The sequence below is a fragment of the Musa acuminata genome, chromosome BXJ3-1, assembly GCF_036884655.1.
Source record: "Musa acuminata AAA Group cultivar baxijiao chromosome BXJ3-1, Cavendish_Baxijiao_AAA, whole genome shotgun sequence".
Taxonomy (NCBI): domain Eukaryota; kingdom Viridiplantae; phylum Streptophyta; class Magnoliopsida; order Zingiberales; family Musaceae; genus Musa; species Musa acuminata.
Genome location: NC_088349.1, coordinates 1,078,030 through 1,097,469, shown reverse-complemented (window position 1 = coordinate 1,097,469; position 19,440 = coordinate 1,078,030). Strand labels below are relative to the sequence as shown.

Here is a 19,440-nt window from a genome sequence, read left to right as displayed (position 1 = left end):
TATGAAACAATTTTAAATATAAATGGAACACCATGAAAAAGTGAATCCAAAAACAAAACAATGTTACAAGTTGGGTGCAACAACCCTTGGGAGTCGATTAATATCATAACGTTTCCTGTGACAACCGAAGAAAATGCTGCTGGTGAACCAGCATGGCTACCTAACGTTCTATTGGCTTTTGTTTGAGAGATGTAAGATGCTAATAGCAGTTTAAGCAATTCAATCGACAACACTTTACTCTGTCTCAAAGCTTGGGTCCATCAGGTGCCACACCGGTCCCCCTTTTTGTCTGCGATCACCATGTCTTCGGAATCATTTCATCCTTCTCTGCCTTGTCATCCTTTGTTTTCTTGATTCTATTTGATTTCGCTGCATAATTTAGGCAACCAAAAGTCCAGATGATTTATTCAAACAAAAAGCCCTAAAAGAAGTAAATAACTAACCAAGAAAACCTCTTCAAACATACTAAATATTAACAATAGGTTAAAAGGTACAACCATATAAATGACATGCATGAAACTCGGCCTCAAGTTACTTCCAGCCCAGTGCAGTGCATAAAAAAATTATTTATATATATATATATATAGAAGATTTTTCTGAAAGCTACCTAAATTTGAAAAACCTACCATTCTATGGGATTCCAATTTACTAAACTACATCCAAATTATGATTCCACCAGATAGAGCGAACTTCAAATGTTCAGATATGTTCTCTGCACATGTTGATTAGTTATAATTAGCTTGCCTTCTACTTGAGTATAAGATGTTTGAAGGAATTATATACAGTATATAGCACGCGGAAGCCAATATGTTTTAATACAAGCATTAATGTGCAACCCAGATAGTAGATTTTACTGGAAAGTTTGCGGCCAAACTTCAATACTTCCACCATTTGAGTTTCTAGTTGCCGATATCAATTTAATCACCGTCTTGTTAGCTACTTCAAACTAATCATTGGTGTTGAACTGAGCCAAATTCTCAACTTTCAACTTGTTTAAGAATAGCTCCATTAGAATGATGACAACTTTTCAGCTTTGCAAGAATCGTTCCAACCATTCCTCAACAAAAGATTTAATGCATGTGGTGCCCATCAGCACATCTTTGTATCAACACAAGATATTTTGTAGTTGCCTTCAAGCCATGATTTCGAAAGAAAAGTTTAAAGCCCCTCATGGCAGACATACATCAAGAAGCTAACTTATCAGCAATCTCATGACCAAAATGGACAATGATATGCTCGTAGTTTCACAAAGGAAGGTTCCCCTAAGGTCATGTGTTCTCTACAATAAGTGTTAGGATCTCTCCATTTTTCCTTTTCTTGAGCTACAGACTTCTGCAATTGATTAATACGCTTAGTCTATTTCCCAGCCTTCACATGAGCCTTTCCCTCTACATGTAAGTATGATGAACATGTCAATACAATATCATGTATCTGTGCCAATTTTGAGCCCACATTTCGACTCAGATAAACAGGAAGCATTCTTGTGAGTAAATACACCGATCCAAAACAAAATTCCTAACAAAATCAAAGGAGAATGACATCAAAATTTATTCAAATATCGTCGTCTTCCAAATAAATTCGTCAAATTATCCCCAAAAGCAATCATATTCAACTGATGCCATTCTACACATCAAAAATCGACTTCCAATGTAACCCTACAAATTTGTAGTATCAAGAAACTAATACCCCACTAAGAATCAAGATATCATAAGCCAAAGCAGGTCAAGGAAACAACCAATCAACGCGATTTTCGATGGTAACTCCCCCCATCCCAATCAACCCGATCGCCAATACCCCCAAAAAGAAAGGATAGAGACTTCAGGACCTCGAGACCTGACGCACATTCTTGGAAGAAACAACCAAAGAAAAGGGAAAGCTTTTTGACGTACCGCCAAAAGAAATGAAATTGGAGAAGAAATTTACCGGTAAACAAGGAAGAATGGAGGAGGAGAAGAAATCCTCCTGTCTCCGGCATTCTCGCTCCGCGTCCGGAAACGGAGGCCCTAATACGAGGTCGATCAACCCCAACGTTTAAAAATTTACGATAACGCCATTGCCACCGACGCCCATTATATATAACGGTTTGATATAAAGCTTGCAAAGCTATATCGCCGTTACAATCGATAATTATCTAACAAGCTTCCGTATATACCGGTTTATAATTATCTAACTATCCCATTTATAATGAAAGGCGGAAGGGAACACCAAATCCAATCCCTTTGAATTGTTTTGCTTTATTTTATGTATCTCAAGTAGATTAATTTTTTTTACTTCTTTTACACTGAAGCTGATGATGCTTAAGTTGACAGTATGAGACGAGTTGGTGAAGAACATGACCTTTGCAACATCCATGAAGAAGAAGAAGAAGAAGAGCTCAATCAAAAGGGGTGGCATTAATCCAAGAAGAAGCATTTGGTCCCTGTGAGACCACTCAAGAAAAGACACAACATCATGTAGACATCACTGTTCCTTCAATGACACCATCTTCAGTGATTCCTTTTGCACCTCCATCCATTTTAGCTTCTCTGCCAGTACTGTGAAGAAGGTAAGGTGATGAGCTCTGAATCCATTCCAATGAAATAGAGAGAGGACTTTGTGTAGTCAAACCATGCATGTTTTGTTCATGTCTAATTATTCTACCTTGTGAGGCAGAGATGCTGACCCTACAAAACTTCTTACTGGTTTAGAGCCTGTGTTGAAAACATTTGCAATTCAATTCAGATATCAAGTATTTAGAGGCACTTCTCAGTTGTCTTCATACTGACAGATAAATATTCAACATCAGATTATTTCCACCTACCTTAATACCAATGACAGTGACAACCACAGCAAGCCTTTATTTGCCAACTGCATGATTGTCCTTTGCATCTTTCTCACCATCCAATCTTAATCTCATTGCCTTCTGTTTAATCTGTAGACTTGCAGCTCTGCAAATTGTTCTTGGTGATCTTGTGTCTCCAACTAAGAGTCAGAACAACAGCCTGAGAGAGTGTGAATTATTGAGAATAAGCCGTGAAGAGTGTTCTTTCATAAGTTGACATGACATGTGGACGATGAAATATCATGTCATCATCAATGCTAGGCGGAGTTGAATGCTTTCTCAACTCGACATGTTACTTATTGACTTAAGCATCGGAGGGTCAACAAGCCTACGATGCATCTTTGTAGGATCCCGATCAAATCCACTTGCTTCTCTGGAGAACAGTGTTGATGCTTCGAACAATCAAAATATATATTACAATTCTATTCAATGATGATTTCTGCAATCTTCTCTACTCGAACACGTTTCTGTTTGAAGTTTCCTTCACTCCACAATGCTCAAAACCCTCAAGATTAGTGATTGATTCCTCTAAGCAATAACAATGACTGACTTGGGAGGATGGATTAGACCAAGTCGCACAAGTTAAGCCATTAAAGAGGACCAAACCATGTCCGAGGTTTTCCAAAGGTGACGTAGCCTGCTGTTGACAAGGTGTTCCAAGGTTGTCCCTTGCCTTGGCAGAAGTGTTCTTCCACGTTAAGATGTCAGGATTCATTTCATTCCACCAAACCATCATTTACCTGCGTGAGATGGATGCGTCAAAGAAGAATGGTGCATCGGTCTAAGAACTGACAGCTTCTGATGTGAATTCTGCGTGGGTGGAATCGGTCCTTGAGCGTGTTGCTTGACTGGGTGTGCGAGGTCCAAAATATGGAGCTTGCAGCTGACGGTTCACGCGCATGGACAAAGATAAGAACCTTGGCGTGTCTCTTTCCCCTTCCTTTGTTACTATGTCTTCCTTTGACATTGTTGCATTGTTTTGGCGTCTCCCATTGATGCATGCTATATATTGCTGAAGAGATTCTCTCACCCTATCTATCTCCGTCTGAGCCGATGGGGAACTGTTTGTGGTGCTCCGCCTCGGGGAAGCGACTGATGACGGCAGCCAGGGATGGCGACGTAGAGGAAGCTCGGATGCTGCTGGAGATGAGACCAGGCCTGGCCAAATACAGCACCTTCGGCGGCCTCAGCTCGCCGTTGCACGTAGCTGCCTCCGGAGGCCATTCTGAGGTCCTCTTCCTGATTCAAGCAACAAAATTTGCATGAAATATTGCATGTTTACAACATTATTTTCGTCAAAAATCGGAATCTCAAACTAAGTATTCGTTCAATTTAAAGACAAGAAAAATATATATCAGGAGTGAGAACTTGCTCCTTTTTCAGCAGGAAGTAGCTGTCTGTTGATTTTGTGCACAGATTAAATCACTTTAAGTTCAATCAATCTAACATATTTCTGATTCACTGATCACTTTAGCTAACTAAATTTCTTACACATAGTATTAGGAGCAGTTCATGACTTCTCTATGCAACGTAAAGATTCTTTCTTCTCTGCTCAATGAACAGTGTGGTAAAGATTCTGTCTTCTTGTCAGATTGCTATGATGTTGCTGGAGTATGGAGCAGATGTGAACTCCAGGAACATCTATGGACGGGTGAGCACTATAAGCCTTAGCCTTCAAATCTCTATTCATCTCTTAACTACTCAAGAAGTCTTAATCTTTCTGCCCTGCACTTCAAGACTCCTTTGATGGAAGCATGCAACAATGGCTACTGGGAGGTGGTGCAGACATTGCTGCTGTATAAATGCAATGTATGTGTATATGTGTAAGCATTCATTATCTGTTCTAATTTGGCTAAATAATTAGACTACTGAGCTTTGAAGTCTGTCAAAGGTTTCAAGAGCAGAGTACCTGAATGGCTGGACAGCACTGCACTTTGCAGCTCAAGGTGGACACATACCATGCATCAGGCTACTGGCTGCAGACTTTGCACCTGCTGTTCCTGATGCAGCGACCAATTCTTCAGAGGATGAAACACAGAGAAACCTCCCTAATTCTTCCTATGATCAGCAGTAAGTTGGTTTGAAGAGATTAAAAAATGCATCTCCAAGTGCCTCTCTTAATGTTTTGGCAATCTGACTTTTGTTTGTTTGTCACAGCTCACTCTCTGGATTTATCAAGAAGACTGCCAAATGTGGCATAACAGCCCTGCATTTGGCAGCATTAAATGGAAATGTTGATTGCGTTCATCTACTGCTTGATCTACACGCTGATGTCTCAGCCACGGCCATCTCACAAAACACTTCATCGGCAGCCTCTATAGGTTTTCATTCATTTAAAATTTTCTTTCTAGGTGGTTGTTACTACATTAAAATGAGATTAAAAGAAAATTTTCTCTCAAACTGTATGACAGGAGCTGGAAGCACTCCTTTGCATTATGCAGCATATAGTGGAAACCTAAAGTGTTGCCAGGCAATACATCTGTTTCTGACATTAACTTAATTTTTTTGAGAATTCCTCATTTATTTGCATAATTGGCATTGTTGGAATTGTTAAGCCCAAAAACATCTCTTTGTTCAGATTCTTCTTGCTAGAGGAGCCAGCAGATCAGCAGTGAATGGCCATGGGTAATCTCCGTTTCTCTATGTTATTGCAAAAACCGATCTCTTTTCTGTCTGCATCTCTGGTTCTAGTCCTTATTCCTTTTTGTTTTTGTCTTTCAATTTTTAGGTGGCTCCCAGTTGATGTTGCTAGGATATATGGATGTAATGAGCTTGTGCCAGTACTAAAACCTAATTCTAATCAGACGATACCTGTCTTTCCTACAAGTTGTCTTTCCCTCCCTCTTATAAGTATTCTGAAAATTGCAAGGTACTACTAGACTTATTGTTGCACTTCACAGGTCCTGAAATTTCATAAATCTCATGGTCATTCTTAAATTTACTCACAGCAGCATTATCTGTTTTTGTAGTTGATACTTTTATCTTGTTTATTTTATGATATGTGGACATAAAATTTACTATACATCATAACTGGCAAAGCATATGTTGTTCACTACTTTTTCTCTCTCTCATAATTATAAAGCTCTGATACTGCTGGTGTCTAAATAAAAATGCATTGTAGCAAAATACTTGCTGAACTTCATCATGGTGGAACATATTTAGCAGTACAATTGGATCATCGCTGAATCAAAGAATTAACTAATATAAATCTTGAAAATTATAGTTATTTTGATGCATGTGCAACTGAATCAATTATAAGACATAAACTTGTTCTCAAATTTCTACAGCATAAGGTAGGCCCATGGGATTTTGTCGAGTTTGTTTTCCTGGCCCTTCACTTATCATGCAATTGACCCATATTTGAGTAGACCTCCACTTCCACATGTAGATTTTAATTGGAAATAAGATTATAAAGATAACAGATACTAAAATGTTTCTGAATCTTGCATGGTATAGTTTGAATGTATCAGTGCAATAACTGGTCATGCTCAGATATGTGAATCTTGAGCTAAATGTGTTACAAAGGCATGCTTATAAGGAAAAAAAGTAACTTGTTTCCCCTAGGAATCAACAAGCATGCCACCTAATATCCTCTTCTTGCTTATGTTGAAGTACCAGATGCATCATTGTACATGTTTACCAGACAAAAATCTATCTAATATTAAATTAGCAAGCATCCAAATAATCAGAGACTGGATCACATGAATAAAAGTTCAGCAAGTTTGGTAATTGTAAAACTAGATCTTATGTGTATCCTGAAATAATTTTTAAGACTTATCTCTGCAGAGAGTATGGATTGCATTCTTCAACTGTTCCTTCTGATGATAGCGATCTCTGTGCTGTTTGTCTAGAGAACACATGTGCTGTAGCCGCTGAAGGTAAGCATCATTTCCGATATCACCTCAGTTTGCTTTCTTCTACTTCATGCATTTACTCGTTTCATTTACTCTCCTTCCTGTGATTACACAATTTTATGTCTCCCCAACAATGTCCTGACACTGCTAATACCACATTGGCTTGATGGTTGATGCTGAGGATAAACTCTTCTTTCTTGGGTCATCCAAATTTGCTTCCTCTTGTTCTTCAGGTTGTGGTCATGAATTCTGCACGAGATGCACGCTCTCTCTTTCCTCAACATGCAGTCTGGCACCCGAGATGTCTGCACCACCTGGTTCAATTCCATGCCCCCTCTGTCGAGAAGGAATCGTGGCTTTCGTAAGGTTGCCTACTCTTCTGGTGAAGGATCCCAGTCTCAAAGGCAATAGCGACTCTCACAGCCAGAATCCATCTGCAATTGCCATCAGATCCGAGTTCTGTAAGAAACAGTCTGCAGTGGTTCCCTCAGAAGCCATTGGTCCGATCTCTTGTCCCCCACACATTCCTCCCGCTATTTCATCCTGTTCGAGGCATCAACATCCTGGCAGAGCAGAGAAAACAAGCTGCTCGACGTCAGTTCACAACGGTAGCTTGTAGTTTCTCGATCGTTTTGTAGCGCGTTGCATCTGCTATTGCCGATCGCATGGGTTCGTAACAGCGACACAAACAACAAGCATTTCATCAAGCGAGTTGTGCTCATGTACTAGTGATAAAAATCTCATTGCCCATTCAACTATTACACATGCGCGCGCACATGGAATGTACAGTCTCTCATCCTACTTAGAATCCAAGGCAATGGGAGGCTAAGGAGCCCTGGATATGCTCAATCCCGGCCGCTGGCAAGCTCTTCGATGACCTCGACGATGGCGTGGGCCGAGACGGCCTGTGGCGGCGGAGGGCGCGGGTGCTGGAAGCAGTCGATGAGTCGTTCGACGAAAGTATAGGCTGGCCGGAAACGAAGGACGACGAGGGCGATTTGACCGATGACTCCGCCGGTGAATGTGAGTATGGTGAGAGGTTCCATTTTGGAGCAGAGACTAAGATGGGAGGAGATGTGTGAGATGGAAGAAGCCTTGGCTTCATGCATTTATAGTGTGCTCGATGGCTGAGAGCTATTTTAGGCGAATTATAAGAATTAAAAAGAAGCATTTTTTGTTCAACACAAAACCTTCAGTTTACTTAACAGCATAAGCTATTTTTGGGAGGTGAGTTATGTTAGGTTTTGTTGGTGTGGTTAAGGGAAAAAAACAGTTAATGATGCTCGGATAAGCTCGATGTGGTTAAGACTCGTGTGCAAGAGTAAGTGACTCGAAACATCGAGATGACTCGAGAGCTCTTTCGAGATTTAGCTAATTTGCATGAAGATCGAGATTGGTGGATTTTTCGATTCGATTTGTTTAATGTTCAAGTGAGACGAATAAAATAAATTTAATAAAAATTATTTGCCTTTGATTATCGTATTTAAAATTTTCTTTTGTAGTTGATAAATCAAGGAAATATTTTCTCCACTGCCAATTCTAGTATATGGGAAAATGTTAATTGGATTATCGTCTCAGATTGATGTATGGTCATACACTCTTTCCATTGGCTATGCCACCACTATGTTTCGCATCGGTATTGAAGGAGAATATTTCCTCTATCAAGTGTCTTATAAGAATTTTAAGACATCATTGGCTATACCACCACGAAAATCTACCTGAGCTGTTATTGGCGAGATTGATGGAGTTTCCGGGCCCCGGTTCGGTAATCTCCAATTAAAACGTAGGTTGCGCGTCGAGTACAGACGCGCGAGTGACAATAGTATACCAAAATAAATAAAAGAAAATGGAAAACTGTTACTAATAATTGAATCCAATTTGTTTAGGATTCTTCTTCTTATGCTTCGTCTCTGAGATCCCAATTCCGTTTCGGTTCCCGTCGATCGATCGGCCGATCGATTAAGGCTCGGGTCTCGAGCTCGCTTGTCGATTCTATTTGGGGATCTTCTTCGCCGCAATGTGGTGGAGAAGTTCCTTGAATCCCGTTCTCGTCGGTGGTGGAGGGGCGTCCATCGACCCATCCCCCCTCGTGGCCGGCGGGGACGACCGCGTCCGCCTCCGGGGCGGTGGACCCCGGCGGCCCAGCCTCCGCGGCGCGGCCCGGTTCCTCCGCCGGGCTGGCAGCCGGCGCGGCATGCGGGAGCCGTCGCTGCTGGTGCGGGAGGCCGCGGCGGAGCAGCTGCAGGAGCGGCAGAGCGGGTGGGCTCAGTCGCGGCCCATCGTGTTCCTCGACGCCCTCTGGAATTTGGCGTTCGTCGCCGCGGCGGGCGGTGTCCTAGTCCTGAGCCGGGACGAGACGCCGTCGATGCCGCTGAGGTTGTGGATCGGGGGGTATGCCCTTCAGTGCGTGCTCCACATTATCTGCGTCAGCGTTCAGTTCCAGCAGAGGCTTTTGCAGCGGGGCGTGGAGGAGAGGGCAAGGTGGGGTCGGGCGAGTTCGGGACGGCCTTCTCCAATGGAGATGGTGGAAGCTAGGGGTTATGATGCTGAGCAGGGTCATCATGAGGAGACGACCGGGTAAGAAAAAGCTCATTCCCAATTCAATCTTTTCCTCATTAGTTTTGTTCTATCTCGGACTACTATTGCGTTGGATCTGAAGACTTTGATCCATTACTGACAGTTGAGAATGCCAATGATGCATGAGCGGCTCTTTAAGTTGATTGCAAGAAAACATTTGCAAGAATCAAGCAAGACCTACATTAAAAGACAAAAAAAGAAAGTTGGATTAGTTTTGGATTCCGGTCATGCAATCTTGTTAGTGGTATTTGTGGCGATTAAGATTGTTTAAGAATAAAGCTTCAGAAAATTATTATTTTTATTTATGCATGTAGGATCATATGCTTTACCATTTCCATTATATTAGTCAGAAATTTGGTCTGCCTATAAATGCATATAAGAGGATTCAGTCATTTGTTGCTGAAACAACTGGATATTTTTCTTCATAAGAATTCCTTGATATATTGATTCTTGGAAAGGATGAGTTAGGTCAATTTTTAAGGGTTCATACTTGTTCAAGTTGCAAACTACTATATGAAGAATATGTACACAGAGCAGGAAATACATTTTCTCTATGAGGCATATAAAAGAACAGCCAGCAAAACAAAAATGCTTCCAACTATATATGGTCAGGAGAGAGTCAATCTAGACAACCTTACCCTATAAGCAAACAGGTTGTTTTCCTGAAGAATACAAGACATCCTCAACATAAATGAAAATGAGCAGTTGAAGACACTGGTAAACTAGTAAATAAAAATGGGTAGCCTGGTGCACAGATCTCCCTCAAATATACAGTTTGAAGAGGTTAATGTAGGTAACACAGGTGAACTAGTGATTCCAGCATTAATTTCATTACATTTCTTGATATGTGGGCAACTCGTTTTTCATGATAACAAATATCCATACTTTTTATTGATCATACATGCTAGAGTTGCAAGGATGGTTCTTTGAAGACTTATCTCATTTTGAAAGTATCTTTTGGTAAAGCAATTTTTCATTTCTTCTGGCAAGTACTCTAAGAGAAAGCATCATACTTTGTCTGTGGCCATATACATGGGTATTTGTTTTATATCCATATTCAGTTTAAAAGGACAAAATCAACTCCATTGCATACATGTGCATGTGGGAAGTGGTGGCTTCAGAGCTGATCCATGATAAATTTTACACCTAAATGTAGCATGGCTTTATTCGTGAGACATGAGAGACCTTTCTTCAGATGCTTTCTTCTATTTATCCTTATCTTATTGCAAGCATGCGATGAAATAACATTTAAATATCTAACAAGCACTATCCAAAAATTATAATGTTCAAATCAGTTAGTTGTGCTATGATGAAAATACATGTACGTGTGAGTTATTTCAGATAAGAAGACAAAAGATCAAGGAAGATATAGACAGGCATAATAATTCTTTCATATTTACATACAACATGGCCATTGGTTAGGCCAAATGATGGGAACAAATTTATGCAGCTCTGTCGTTGCACCCTATCCTACTGACCAGATCTGTCTGAGTGGACAAACCTATAAATCCAAAAAGCAGCTTCTTTCAATATCTTTTGCTGGATAAATAACATTATTTGATAATTATCCATTATTTCAATTTCATGGCATTTTGCATAGAGATGCTTGATGCTATGTGTTCTTTTTTCCATGGTTTTTCTATTTAAGCTTGCTCCTTTATCTTTGTTATCTTTATTACTTTGATTTCTTTTTTCTTGTCACTTTTCATTTTATATTAGGATTCATAATCTTTTTTTTTCTTTCTTAATATGAATTCCAACTCATTTATGAGTGTAATAACAAGTTACATATGTTGTTAGGTATCCATTGTCTTTTGTGAATCACCTGGTGCTGAAAACAAAGCACTATGCTATTACCTTTTGTGTGTGTGTGTGTGATGTTTCTCTCTCTCTCTCTCTCTTGCATCTTTTTAGATTTTGATATATTGAACATTATCTGATTTGGTTGATCTTACTGATTGTGGTCCCACATAAATGATCAATTCCATATATGATACTGTGCATCTTGTTCCAGAAACTGAATCTCTAGAATCCACTTAACAATTTCTTGAATTGATAAACAGGCTCAGAAGACTGCTGCATATGCCTTTAAAACATCTACATAACATTATTTAACTTGAAATGCCAAGTTAAATAAAATGACTATTGTTACTTTTAAGGGCAGTGATTGTTGGTCCCATCTACTGTCTTTTGAGCTTGAAATCCTCACCCACATACTGGTGTCTGGAAATTTCTTTTCTTTTGGTGTACCCTAATATCCTAGTTTTAATTTTATGGTGTTGGGAGTTTTATATCCTATAAATTATTTCCCTGGACTGATTTCTGTGTTTATCACCTCTTAATATGTAGTGTTGCTAAATATCTGGAGTCAGCAAACACTATGTTCTCATTCTTATGGTGGATAATTGGATTTTACTGGGTTTCGGCTGGAGGTCAAGCATTGACACGTGATGCACCACAGCTATATTGGTTATTCCCTGAATATGTATCTCTGGATAATTGGTTTACCATGTAAATCTTTCTTATTACTTATTTTTTCCTGCTTGATCTGTTTCTTTTTTTTTTTTCAGGCTTTGCATAGTTTTCCTGGCATTTGATGTGTTCTTTATCATTTTTTGTGTTGCTCTGGCGTGTGTCATTGGCATTGCTGTTTGCTGTTGCCTACCATGTATCATCGCAATTCTTTATGCTGTCGCAGATCAGGTATCTGATACTATTGCCAACTCCTTATTGTAGGATAACTTGTTCCCACTATAGATTAGCATCAGATATAGTTTTGTCTTTAAAAGGTAAAACTCTGTTGTGCTTGATCACGACATCACAATCTTTTTGAAACTATATGAGAGAATTTTTTATTGCTAAAATAAGGTCAATAAGTTAATATCAGAGATACAAAAAAAAAAGTGATTGATTTTCAATGATTGGAAATATGTTGTTTCCATTTGATAATATATTTCCTTTTCAATTTTATGTTTGGCTTAAACTATTGCAAAATTTGTCTTGCAGATATGAGATAGATCTGTACATTAGAATGTATAAGGAATAGTGATAATTTTTCCCAAGTTGATGTACTATCCAGGTAGTCAAACTTTAGAAGGCATGGTTGGGCAAGGCATGTTCCAGTTTTATTTGTACCATATAGGGAGGGTAGAATTGGTCTAAATGTTTAAACTGGTTGAAATGTGGGTCTATTACCCATTAAGATAAGAACAGAAGATAAGAATTTGTCTTCTTCCAGTGGGTATTATGCTGAGCTTTTCATATTTTTGAGATCATATACATGTATATGGACCGGAAGGGCTAGTTGGGTTATGGCATTTTTCTTCTTTTGCCCTATAAACTGAAATTTCTGGGTTTCCCTGACAAAGTACTAAACTAAACTTCTAATATTCCTAATGTCTTTTATGTTCTAAAAGATATATGCTATTTTTATAAATATCTCAAATGAAAAATTCATTCTTCAGAGCAGATACTCCTTTTTGAAAAACTAGCACTCTCCTTTCGATGTATTGACTGTGATATATGCAGAGCATATTAGGTGCTTACCTGATATTGTGATATATAGTACGGTTCATCTAGTCAAAGATCTGTGATATATCTAGAGCATATTAGTTGCTTACCTGATATTGTGATATATGGTATGGTTCATCTAGTCAAAGATCTGCTCATGAAAGCTAGGTGCCCAGAGAAATAGTAAGGTACATTTTGCTGGCATGAAGGAAATCAAATTACCCTATGACCTACATAATTATTATGTTTATGACCTCGTGAATGTTGTTTTATTTTCTGGCTAACTGTCCTAAAAGATATTCAATTGTTTGTTATCTTCATGTTTCCTCTTAAAGCAAGAAGGTGCATCTGATGAAGATATCCACCAACTTCCCAAATACAAATTCCGAAGGATTAGCAATTCTGAAAAACTTGGTGCTGGAGCACAAAGACCCGTAGGTGGAAGTATGATCGAGTGTGACACTGATTCACCTATTGAGCATGTTCTATCAGCAGAAAATGTGGTAAGCTTTCTTCTTTGATTGTTCATTGAAGTTCATGTTTGTGAGCATTTGTGCCTTGATTATTTTTCTTTATCTTTCACACTCCACTCCCCTCTCTCACGGTTTGAGATTTTAGCTGACGTTATGGTTCTCTTCTGCAAGATCAATTTAAAACTAAAATCTACATAAAACTGATGATGGTGGACAATTATAGTTGTTGGACGGTGTTATTCTTTGTGACAGCTAACCATGGACCGGACGAGGCAATTGCATTTATCATGAATTTTACCTGGGAGCAATAAAACCTTTTTGATTTGTTACCTTGGTTCTATACTTAACTGAAGTTGTAAGTTAGCATGCATTATCTGCACATATTATTTTGAAGAAAATAGAATTCTATAGAGCCCATTGCAATAGATTATATATATGCAGAAAAAGGATCTTTGATTCTTTGTGAGATGTTTTACCCAATTCTGAGTAATAAACTAAGTCTTACTCTACAAGTTATATTGGGCACATGCAGGAGTGCTGCATCTGCCTCTCGGCCTATGATGATGGGGTGGAGCTGCGGGAACTCCCCTGCAAACACCATTTCCACCGTGCCTGCGTGGACAAATGGCTCTTCATCAATGCTACTTGCCCCCTCTGCAAGCACAACATCGCCAAGATCACCAACCAAGGAGGGGAGGAGGTTTAGAACAAGGTAAAAGGACTTCATTCCCATTCCTTCCTTTTCCAGTATTATAGCCAGTGTTCAGAAGAGCCCCGTGAGTGTGTGCCGACCTGTCCTTTCTTTCTTTATATACATGCATATCCTATTATTCCTTGTATTGATGCGATCATACGGTGTCCTGAGTGTGTGATTTTGGATAATTAAGAATATATTTCAATCCAAATTTGTCATACGTTCACTTGCAGCATTTAATATCAGACACCAGTTTTTTAGGCACCAACGAGGGCGTTACATCGTCGTTGTGGCGTCGGTTACGTGAGTCCCATTTGGTTCCCCGCCGCTTCCTCCAATTATAAGGCAGGTATGTCGGGCAGGTGGGAAATTGTTGGTAACGATTGGCTTTATCCTCTAAGCCTTTCCTGACGAAGTCAAAGCGGACACCAGAACCCACGCGTCCTTCGGAGAAGCGGCTACCCGGGACACGGTCAACGCCGTCGGGACGGGCCCACCCCTGCGGCGTTCGCTTTCGGCGAAACGGTCACCTTGGACGCAGTCAGGGCCGCCAGAATAGGTCCACCTCGGCGGCGGGAGCGCCGCCGCGGGCACCGCCACTGGGATCCCGATCGCCACCCGACACCAGCCGGGCTCCTCCATTGGCTTCCCTGGCTGGGGCGGCGACGGGAGGCGGTCCACGCCGCGGCCCAGGAGCCGGACGGTCACGTGGATGACCCCGTGGCCGCGACCGCCGTGGCGAGGGGAGCGGAGGGCGTAGCTGAGGCGGCGCAGATCTGAAGGCGGCCGGAAACCGTCGAGGATGTCGGCGGGAGGGATCCGGCACCACCCGAGTCGCGCGGGGCCGCTGAGGGTCTGCTTCGAGAGGACGACGATGTAGACCGCGGCTCCGTCCTCTCCGCCGCCACCGGCGGCGGCGGACGTTTCCACGCTTGAGAATGAAGAGTCCAGCGGCAGGCGGACCGTGTCGCCCCAGTCGGGGTTATGGGCACCGTGTTCGTCGACGCGCGTGCGGTGGAGGGAGGAGGGGAGGCGGTCGCAGTCGGGGGAATAGAAGAGGGCGGCGTAAGGGCGGAGGCGGCGGCCGGGGAGGAGAGGGGAGGAGGGGTTTTTGAGGTCCTGGGCGGAGATGACGGTGATCTCCATCGCCAGCTCAGCGTCGTTGCCCTTCATCGAGGGCGAGGCGGCGGCGACGTGGTGACAACGGGCGGTGGTAATGAATGGAAGAGTGGAGGTGCAGGGAATGGAGCTCATGAGGGAGGAGCGGGAGGGGTGCGTATGTCTACTGTCATACATATAGAGAACGAGAGAAGGAGTTCGGAAGACATATATATAGAGAGAAAGAGAGAGAGAGAGAGAGAGAAGAGGCGAAGGGAAGAGAGAAATTTCTGCGCTGTGGAAATTGAGGAGAAAGGTGGCGCGTTGAAGCAGGTTTTGGCGGTTTTGGCGCGTCGAAGGTGGCCGAAACTAAAACTTGGAAAGAAATTTGTTTTAAAAAATGAACATTAAGGACTAATTATTTTACCACATATATATATATATATATATATATATATATTAGGTAAAAGAAATATAGGAAATACTTTGAATGGCTTGGTATATAGATGATGAGAAATTATTATTATTATTATTATTATTATTGTGGTGAGCTGATAAAGTAAACATATGCCAGATGAGATTTCTGAATCACAATCCTTAGTAAATGGGTTTGGTATATTATCATCGAAATAATATTTTAAGAATAATCTTAAAGGTATGTGTGAGAGGACGAATAGGATTTTTAGATTTACTCAATCAATAGAGAATATTTTATTTCACTTTATGCACATAGGTAGGTAAATAGTTTCGAAACACATAAAATCTTATATGTACTTTTTATTTATATTTATGTTTTATTATTTGATATCTTTGTTGTTGTTTTCTTACGAGAGTATTCTTTCATCGACCCCACTTTCGTAATGGAGCGTAGACAGCATGATGGACGTGGTGGCGTAGACAGCATGATGGACATGGTGGAATGATCACAAGCTTGTCTCGGCGACGGGGCGGAGGCTGGTGAGCGCGGTCGTGGTTGGTTCCGGCGAGCTTCCTCGGATAGAGCGCAAAGCTCGTCGATCACTGCGAGAAACTACGTAGAAATGCGGATCCCGGCGACCATGTTTCCGACAAGGGCTTTGACTAGTTCTTGAAGCCAAAAACACGCGGCTTTCATCTTATTCCACGCCGTTTCCAGTGCACACGAAGTCAGATGGCCGTCACGATCCAAGAGGAGATTGCGGAATCCACCGGACTCCGTCGTGTGTGTGTGTGTGTGTATGAGCCGCAAAGTCCTTGTCAGTTCACACGCCCGATGAATAACTCCTCGTGAGGAATGATGGTAGCGCTGGTTAATTAGATTCTAGAGGACTATATTTATGACTTGAAATTTAGTTAGATAGAGAAGTGATTAATGAATTATGATTATTTATATAAATATATCATGTTTTTTGATAAGAAATATATATTGTCATTAATTGTCACGTAGTGTAAAGGAGAAGACGAAGGTCATCCTTTCACGTGAGCAATGGTCTAAGCCACACAATTATGGGTTGCCCCTCATTTTTGTTAACCTGAACAAGAGACTAAAAGAAGGTTATTGGAGACGTTAGAGATTATATTCCTGTAGAATATTTTATGAAATATTATATTCTTTTACGATCAAGTATAAAAGTGCGTTTTCAACACAATAAAAAAGGTCAAAAAACCTTTTTCGACCTCGATCTTCATGTATGTGGCACCTCAGACAATCCTATGCATACATATTTAAACCACGTCAACGACTTCTTCCCTTATTATTTTTTATACTAGAAGGAGGGCCCGATGTTGTAAGCACACCCGCTTACTAACCCTCTTAATGAATGTGGTACTGACATTCTAAGAGCACCCGAGACCTGTTGAACAATCCACCGAGGGAGCACTTCGCTCCCTAATTGAAGAATTCAACGAACCGCACAACCGCTCTACCCTACTTAAATTTGAGACCTAGTAGACGAATTTGACGGAGGATTCCTTACAAATCTAACTTGACGTTTGGAGAAGATGCGACTAGAGTTCCAACTTAGTAAGTGCAAAATGATCGATGTGCGAAGACCATCTTGAAAAGCGTAAAAGTGATCGATGCACAATGACCATATCGAAAAATATCAAAAATAATCAATGTGCAAAAAATCTGACTTGCATAAGAAGAAACCCGTTATGGCGGGAGATACAAGACAAAATGTGTCCGAGGCGCACGAGTTAAAAAAACTTAACCTGTATCAAAAGAAACTCGCCACGATGAAAGGGACAAAATGAAATGTTCTTGAGGCACGTGAGTCAGCAAGCTTGACCCCTATCTTCGCCCGAGGCATGAAGGTCGAGAAGAGTAACCATCACCTCTGCTCGAGGTGAGGAGGTTGACGAACCCAACCCCTATATCCATTGAGGCACGAAGATCAAAAAACCTAATCATGCCTTGGCCAATCCCTGCCTCCGCTCAAGTCGAGGAAGTCAGGAAGCCCAACCCCTGTCTTTGCTCGAGGCCTAAAAGGTTAGGATCGCCTCTGCCCAAGTCATTGAGGTTGGGAAGCATGACCCCTACCTTCGCCAAAGACGAAGAGGTCAAAAAGCCCAACCCTTGCATCCTTCGAGGTGTGGAGGTCAGGAAACCCAACACTATCTAACCAATGTGCATCCCTCAACAATACGAGGGGTAGATCGGTGATGGATCGCCACTAGCAGTATTGGGGGGAGACAATCCTAGATGGACATGCTAAACAAACTCGTGCTAGATGATACAAGGGGCATGATGGACTAGACATGGCAGACGAACTGAATGTGCCACTAGGTCGACAATAGATCAAAGAGGTATAAGCTTGACATGTCGGATGAACTAGACATTACACTTCGGATCTCTCTCGCAAGAGCCCCAAAGCATGCCTTGAGAAAGAGGACAAAAGATAGGGAGCACACTATCAGCTAATCGTCATCTAATACGTAACCATCACGTGATGTTTAAGGTAGAAGGCGAAGGTAAAGATCATCCTCCAACCATCTGCCTATGTGGCAATACTGAAAGGCAAATGATTATGAGTTATTGGAGCAGTTAGAGGCTACCTTCCCATAGAGTATTCCATCCCTTTATGATTATGTAAAAAAGTTCATCTTCAACACAATGAAAAATGACTTGTATTTTTTGACCACTCACGTCCGCATTCATACATCACGAGTTACTAACTTGAACATCAGATGGATCGGGTTAGGAAACCTTTCTTGATCTCAATCTTCGTGCAAGTGACACATCGAGAGCTAGACATTTCTACTCAGAAGCACCTCAAACAACCATATACATACGGGTTTGGATCACATTGGGTTGCTGAGAACGTCAACAACTTCTTCCATCAATATATTTCAAGATTTTGATAAGATGATAAACATATAAAATAATATTCTAGATTTTTTTGAAATTTTCTTTAGTGGATTAAAGAGAATTGATTGGAAAAAATGAAAGAAATAACTAACTATATGATCTTTAAATGTTTTGTTTGTGTATTTGCACAAAGACTTAAAGACCTTATCCTTTCAAGTCACGGCTTGTTTGTGTAAGCTCGTAACGTTTAAAGATTCTGTCTGTGCAATCATCTATCGTCTCAGCTTGTTCTTGTCGTAGGCATCTTGTAAGAGACTTAAAACAGACTTCGCAGTTCATTTCAATTCCGTGGAGTCGTTTTGTCTTATAAATTAAGTTCATGAGCAATCATTTTATGCAGCCAAAATTGTTCAAAAATGAAGACTTTTAATCTGCAGTGAAGATTTTTCCTTATATGGAGATGATTAAAAAAGAATTGTTAGTCATATGACTACCCTAAAATCCATCGAAGAAGGCGAAGTTGTACGGCGCATTGGATGGTATCCAAAGTGCTAAAATAACATCCATATCTTAAGTATTATTCCTAAAAGAAATTAGTTTCTCATATATAATTGAATTTTAATAGGAGACTCAACAAAAGGCCCAAATTCAACAAATATACTCGCAAGGAAGAACAAAAAGTCATCATAGGATGGTTTCCAATCGTGATTCTTTGATGATCATGTCTGTCATAAAAGATAACCTTGGCACTGAGGCGACATCTTCCTTTGTAAGTTGGCATCTCCATGATATAATATGCCATAATGATTCTTCATCAGGTAAAATTAGAATCTATTGTGGAGTGCATGTGTATGAGACTATCTTTGAGACTAGTGGGTTTGGGTATGAGATATCACAAAAGGATCCAACTAAAATTATCTATGTTGAAAACATGTCTATGCTTAAGTTAATAATTTCGAAGATTAGTCATATAAGATTTAGAGAATTCAGAGAGCTTTAGGTGAGCTAACATACCTAAGCCCTTTTATAGAGATCTTTAATAACCATTGGGACTAAATGATTACTTGACTTATACGAGTGATTTCATGATATTATCAATTACATCTAGCATTACAAGTAATGTC

The 19,440-nt window shown here is 40.7% G+C and overlaps 2 protein-coding genes and 1 long non-coding RNA gene across 3 annotated transcripts; 2 read left to right on the top strand and 1 right to left on the bottom strand.

Moving 5' to 3' along the window:
- Window positions 1–2,366, bottom strand: LOC135628364 (uncharacterized). Its single transcript, XR_010492836.1, has 2 exons — window positions 1,924–2,366; window positions 1–369 (listed from the first exon to the last, which is right to left on the bottom strand). It is a non-coding gene; the product is annotated as an uncharacterized LOC135628364 (long non-coding RNA).
- A 1,153-nt stretch (window positions 2,367–3,519) lies between these two features.
- On the top strand, window positions 3,520–7,436 carry LOC135628562 (probable E3 ubiquitin-protein ligase XBOS33). The gene is made up of 10 exons (XM_065135309.1): window positions 3,520–4,051; window positions 4,413–4,472; window positions 4,559–4,630; window positions 4,713–4,891; window positions 4,979–5,142; window positions 5,233–5,291; window positions 5,400–5,446; window positions 5,550–5,690; window positions 6,608–6,699; window positions 6,909–7,436. The coding sequence occupies exons 1-10, from the start codon at window positions 3,821–3,823 to the stop codon at window positions 7,292–7,294; spliced, it is 1,431 nt and encodes a 476-aa protein (XP_064991381.1). The 5' UTR covers window positions 3,520–3,820; the 3' UTR covers window positions 7,295–7,436.
- Window positions 7,437–8,576: 1,140 nt separating this feature from the next.
- LOC135629585 (E3 ubiquitin-protein ligase At1g12760-like) lies at window positions 8,577–14,149 on the top strand. Its single transcript, XM_065137145.1, has 5 exons — window positions 8,577–9,252; window positions 11,602–11,721; window positions 11,823–11,955; window positions 13,098–13,265; window positions 13,768–14,149. The coding sequence occupies exons 1-5, from the start codon at window positions 8,693–8,695 to the stop codon at window positions 13,939–13,941; spliced, it is 1,155 nt and encodes a 384-aa protein (XP_064993217.1). The 5' UTR covers window positions 8,577–8,692; the 3' UTR covers window positions 13,942–14,149.
- The last annotated feature ends 5,291 nt before the right edge of the window (window positions 14,150–19,440 follow it).

Excerpts from the sequence above, each read along its gene's own strand:
- LOC135628562 (XM_065135309.1), top strand. The coding sequence starts at position 3,821 with ATGCTATATATTGCTGAAGAGATTCTCTCACCCTATCTATCTCCGTCT. Across the intron at positions 4,052-4,412 it reads CCTCCGGAGGCCATTCTGAG|ATTGCTATGATGTTGCTGGA; the intron begins GTCCTCTTCCTG and ends TCTTCTTGTCAG. Across the intron at positions 5,143-5,232 it reads TTCATCGGCAGCCTCTATAG|GAGCTGGAAGCACTCCTTTG; the intron begins GTTTTCATTCAT and ends ACTGTATGACAG.
- LOC135629585 (XM_065137145.1), top strand. The coding sequence starts at position 8,693 with ATGTGGTGGAGAAGTTCCTTGAATCCCGTTCTCGTCGGTGGTGGAGGG. Across the intron at positions 11,722-11,822 it reads GATGCACCACAGCTATATTG|GCTTTGCATAGTTTTCCTGG; the intron begins GTTATTCCCTGA and ends TTTTTTTTTCAG. Across the intron at positions 13,266-13,767 it reads TTCTATCAGCAGAAAATGTG|GAGTGCTGCATCTGCCTCTC; the intron begins GTAAGCTTTCTT and ends GGGCACATGCAG.